The 6000-nt window shown below is 40.0% G+C and overlaps 1 protein-coding gene across 2 annotated transcripts in view; it reads right to left on the bottom strand.

The window, feature by feature from the left end:
- hipk3b (homeodomain interacting protein kinase 3b) overlaps positions 1-6000 on the bottom strand; it is a 50694-nt gene that overhangs the window by 36349 nt on the left and 8345 nt on the right. For both annotated transcript variants that reach the window (XM_005745773.2, XM_013914017.1), the window contains exon 2: positions 2035-3337. In XM_005745773.2, coding sequence (XP_005745830.1) covers positions 2035-3337 — 1303 coding nt within the window. The remainder of the gene's footprint in view (positions 1-2034; positions 3338-6000) is intronic.

Genomic DNA, 6000 nt, shown 5'->3' with positions numbered 1-6000 from the left:
TAAATAAAAACAAGCTGCTGATTATTTCACATTTTACTTGTGAGCAACGGCACATTTAAATCTTACAAATATAGTTATTTGGCTTATATCGTGATAGATATCGTTATCGCCTGAAATGAAAAAAACATATCGTGATATGAAAAAATCTCATATCGCCCAGCTCTAGTGACAGGAAATATAAATAATATAAATAAATGCAGCTTGAATCTTTACTGAAGCTCAGTATTTGAAACAGAGTTCATTCACTGCTGTAATAACTAATAATGATTGAAATTATAACTTTAATATTGGCCATATTATATTTACATTACCAAAGTGAGATGACTTTAGTCTCATGAACAACATTAGCTAATTGTTATTTACTAGCTAATCATAAATGACTGTTCAGTACAGAAGTGAAGCCCAATAATCATGATTTCACAGTCCCATGGTCTCAGTCTCAGATACTTATCAAATCAAAGCTCATGTAGAAACAAACAAACAAATGAACAAAAGATTTTCTCCTTCATTTCTTTCAAACAAAGCTGTATGAAACGTTTCCAGCTGTTAGTGTCATGGTTGCTAGGCAACCTGGGCAGCGCGACGGAGGCTAGACCGTCCCATTTCACAAGCCTCTCACTTCCGGCCTTAGCGGTCTTTGAGCACGCGGCCCTTATGGACTGTTAAGGCTGCGTACTTTAAGGCTGCAGACCCTGAGTTGGGATACAGCCATTGTTTCCAGTAGTGAGAAAGTGACAGTCACAGACTGTCTCCATTTGTTTGCGATATGTGAGCTGTGTTAGCAGAGCTTAACAATTACATAAGGATTTGTCTTAAACTCATGTATCACATTTACTTCACCCATTTCCTCTTTCTTTGACTTGCCCATAAGACCTTACATTTTGATCATTTGCCCACAGCCTTTAAGTCAAAAAAGATGTTTTAAACAGGGTCACTAGACTGAACGTTTTTTTTCCCCTCTACCCCCAATCTCAAACACAATATAAAATTCCATGTGGTTGGGCTAAACAAATCCCCCAATTACAATATTAGTTAAAAATATCTTGTTGTTAAAAGCATATGTACAGAATACTGTTATTGTTGATGTCATTTTAATGTTTCTCTGAAATGGGTCTCTTGTAAATGAAACATTGAGTCTCAATGGGAAAGTCGTCTTTATGAAATATATACGCAAGCTATTGCAAATAATTGACATCTGAGAACCTATTAGTATGAAAAGACTAATTTATATCCTCTTATCATTTCAAGGTTCCTATACTAGAAAGACAGAAACCAAACAGTGAACTAGGACACTCCTGACTTACACAGCAGTTGATATCACTTCAGGCCTGTTTTTCTATTCAAACCAAAGCATTCATAACATAATGCCAAAAGTAATTTGTCTCACTGTTTGTTTGATTTTTTATTGCATGCCAAAGATTATCAGAAGCCCAGATCTTTTCCCTGCATAAACAAAAGACATTACATCTACTTTGCATCTTATACACAGCCCTGTAAGAGAAACCCCATTAGCCTCTGGCATGGCATTCACCAACTTCTGTCATTACCTTTCTTTACTTAATCTACATGCACACATAATATCAATCTTTAAATGTTTGCTTTTGCCTTTGTTTTCTGTAACATAATATATTTAATCCTCTTGACTTTTAAATCCAAAGATCCACCCTGCATTCTTGCAGGGTGTAATCTTTGTTCACAAAGACACTTTTTTTAAAACTTGATTTAAAGTCTTTTTTTTCCACATCTTACATATTTTTCAGTGGCACCAGGAAGATGAGCAGTTAGCTTGTAGTCTGTTAGTAAACACTGCAGGGTCACATTTTTAAAATTTTTCACAGTCTATGGTATGTGCCTTCTAAATACACAGGATGTTGTGCAGTAGGGAGACATTTCCTTGTTTTTCTTGAGAAAAGACATTTTTAAACTAATTATGCTGGGATGGATACAGAGTACAAGACTGCACTGAACTAATACCGAACCCATTAAAAAAAATGAAAAAACAAATACAATCTTGTCATTCATATCTGTACTCACCTATAGTACCGAGACTGGAGGTACGTGGAACACACTGCTTTGGACACGTGACTGGCTGAGCCAAAGTCTATCACCTTCACCCTGTAGGGTTGCCTCACTGGGTCCACCAGCATTATGTTCTCTGGTTTAAGATCTGCATGAATCAGACCCATGCTTTTTAACTTTTTCAGAGCTGTAGCTACCTGTTGTAGCACAGGTCTGATCACTTTCAGGGGCAGTGGGCTGAACTTATTTTGCTTCAGGAAATCATACAGGTTCCGTTCAAGCATCTCAAATACCAGGCAGGTGTGACTGCGGTGCTGAAAGCATTCAAAGGCTCGCACCAGGTTGTGCTCATCTGCATTCTCTCCACTCAGACGAGCAAGGATGCCAACTTCAATTTGACCCTGCCTTGCATATGAAGGGTGATTTTTCAGGATCTTGACAGCCACTACCTCACCTGTGCCCCTCTTCCAGCACTTCACTACCTGACCAAATGTGCCACGTCCCAAGAAATCCAGCACTTCATAAGTATTCTTCATGGAACAGAGGACTTCATGCTGCACAACCTGATAGTCTCCATCCACTCCTCCCGTCCCTCCTGCTGCCCCTACAGCCCCATGCGCTACACCCTGTTTGGAGGGGCCCGCTCCAGCCCCCACAGCCGCTGGGGCTGTCATGGCTGCGTTCCCCACAGTCGTCGTTTGCAACATGGCAGGCAACATTGACAGTTCCTCCACAATCTGCATGGTGCTCCTTCGGTTATCCAGCTCCTCACTTTTACGTTTCAGCCCACATCGCTGAGAGCTGTCAGCTGAGTTCAAACCTCCACAGTTCTCTTCTCTGTCGCCCTCTTCCTCTTCACCTCCCTCACCACCCTCTCCCCTTCCTCCTCCTCCTGCCCCTGTTGCTCCACTGCTGCTCCCACTTGCTATGTCTGTCTGCTGCTGTTGCTGCTCCTTGTCCTGTGACTGGACAACCCCTGCTTCTCTTTGCTGCTGGGCCACAAATGGGCCTGGTGCTCCACCACCTCTTTTACCGGGCTGTTGTCTCTGTACACCACGCACCACGACCGTCTGCACCGGGTACTCTTGTCTTCCACGCACTTTCAGGCCCACTGCCAAGTCTCGGTTCACAAACGAGTGGGCTTGTTTCGTTGGATGCACAATGCCAAAGGTTCTGCTGTTCAGAAAAGTCCGTGGGTGTGCCCTCTCATGGTACACACAGCTGCTGGGCTCAACTTTGAGTTTCTTCACACTGCTAAAGGCACTTGTCTGGGTTTGATAAACGTGTGGTGGGTAGACCAAGACTTGTGAGGCCATACCTGTGGAGAACAAAGAATAAAAAGAATTTAATTAGATCCACAGCAAATAATGTTGTCCATTTTTGTCATGTTACCACAAAAAAAGAGCAATTAAGCACACTTGAACTCAGCTTTAGAATCTGTCAAAAAAAAAGAAAAAAAGAAAATACATGCCAAATTTCCCAAAGCATTTTTCTCTTTGCTTGGTCAAGGGCTAGACTAACTTACTTTGAATGCACAAAAACTGACCCATGGCACCAGTCTAATTTTGCTGTTGTCTCACCCCTCCTTGATGACACTGCAATGAGTTGTTCACCACTAACAACAACCCACCCATGACCACATCCACATATGTTATACGGTTCAGAGAAAGATTGTTGTAGTGGACGACATCAGAACACCTTCACCGTTCTGCACTATCCCACCAACACCTCCACATAGCAGATGACTAACTTCTCAAAGGTTTGCCGGACCTTTTCCTGCCATTTCCATGCATCCTACTGCAGGTCTCTAGGCAACCAATGGAGAGGGAGCGAGTTTGAGAGACAGATAAACATAAGAATAAAGTTATATAGCAACATCAATCCCACATGTCCAATTGTCTAAGAGTGGCTTATTCTTTTTTTCCCCCATCATTTGTGTATGATTGTGAGTGAGGGTAAAGCACTTAGAACTCACAGAAACCTGCATAGTTAAAATATTCTGAAACTAAACTATGTGGAAAAAGAAACAAAGAGTAAAAAGTATAACAAATTTCAGAATTCTAGTTACCTCTAACATGCTGCACCCCCATGACCTACTTTCATGTTGGACCACATTGATTGAGATGCATGCTTCTGGACTCCAAAGACTTTAATACTTCTATTGACACTACATTTAAAAGAAGCATGTTCATGTAAATACAAAATTGGACAAATATTATTAAATGCTCTAAATGCTAAACAGGAGCACTGTTACTCTTAATGTCTTATCTCCAACTAACTGAAAAAAGATCAATCAAAAAACAAGAAGTGTACACAGCTTAGACAGGTATGGGCTGTTTGGTCCCTCTGTAATATCTCCTTAAATAAATATCCCAGATGGAAAGCCCACTTGTGTTGTTGTGATAACACTAGCACTGTGCGCCATCCCTCTGACTCTATTCTGAGCAACGCGATAAGGTCAACCTATTCTGTTGGCAGCTCTCTGCACAATCACAACTTGCGTTTCTATTTGGTGGGACCATTTACCGTCTTTTTAGTAAGAAGCACTTTATCACATTTATCCCAAATAGGGCTCAATAGAAAAAAAGAAAGAAAAAGATAACAACAATAAGAGTCCAACATAAGTCGCCTTGAGGCGACTTATGTTGTGATTTGGCGCTATATAAATAAAATTGAATTGAATTGAATTGAAAAAGCAAGTGTCCTGAGATCCACTGTAAAAGAAGTGACATAAGGACTCTAATTTTAGACTTCAAACCAAAATGAACTTGTAATGGTGTTCATTAGACTTGGGTAGGTTAAAGTTAAGAAGCTGTAATTATATAATCATTGTTTAATGTTGTTAACAATTATTTTGATAGTCGACTAGTCACCGATTATTTTTGCGATTAGTCGACTAATCAGATCATCATCCATTGGACGTAAAACGTACAGCTTATTGCACCAGCATGCATCTGCTCTTATATAACTATCATTAGCTTACAGCTTTAAGTGTTTAAGGTAGGGCTGCTCGATTATGGCAAAAATGATAATCACGATTATTTTCACTGAAATTGAGATCTCGATTATTTGACGATATTTATTTAACCCTTTAAAACCTACCATAGAACCAAGTCCGCCACACTATAATAATATAAATTAGTGTGCAAATACTGATAACAGTGCAAATGTTTGCAATATAAAAAATAAATGAAAAATGTAAACATCTATGTTTAGTGAACTTTGCAGTGTTGCTCTGTGGTGCAGCTACGACACCGTAGCAAAGTTTACACACTGTGTCTACTTGATCCACGTCTGACTCCGCGAACCCATAATGTTTCCACACCACTGAAGTTTTTTTGTTTTTTTTGTTTTTTTAACCTCTCCTCTCCAAATAACTTCTGCTTAGCTTTCCGAGCTTCCCTCGGGTCCTCTTAATTGTTGTGACCCGTGTTCGAAATGCAGAGAGGTGCGCTCGATTTCCCACACGGAGCAGCGTGAGAATAAAGCATGAGGGAGGGGCTAATAATCGGCTCAGTCATTTTTAATGATCGTTGAAAGCCCAGATCGTAATCGTGATTAAAATTCGATTAATTGAGCAGCCCTAGTTTAAGGTATGTGCTAACTAAATATAAAGACAAGATGATAGTTTATTAAATTTTAATGAAATTTGCAGATTGTTTCGGTGAAGTTTAATAAACTCCTTGCTATCTAAAATATAACAGGACACCGGAGTATATTCTCGAGCATCTCACACTTCTGATAATCAGTTGTCTGCTTGACGTTTATTCAGCTGTGTAAAAACTATAACTTTAATCTCAGCCAAACCAATTTACTCAGGAACAAATAAAATACTGAAAAAAGCCAAACAATAATATTTTTAAGTTATCTAAGTGACTTATATATCATGTTTAACCCGAGTAGCGAAAGACGGCGGTGGGTTTGAAAACGATTTGCCGGGAGTCCAGTGTTCTCACCGGCTCTAGTGAGCCTTGAACCCCG

Source organism: Pundamilia nyererei, unplaced genomic scaffold (assembly GCF_000239375.1).
Source record: "Pundamilia nyererei isolate P.nyererei 1_Seehausen unplaced genomic scaffold, PunNye1.0 scaffold00166, whole genome shotgun sequence".
In the NCBI taxonomy this organism is placed as follows: Eukaryota; Metazoa; Chordata; class Actinopteri; order Cichliformes; family Cichlidae; genus Pundamilia; species Pundamilia nyererei.
Note: the sequence above shows the minus strand (reverse complement) of the source record. Positions and strands in the feature narration are given on the sequence as shown.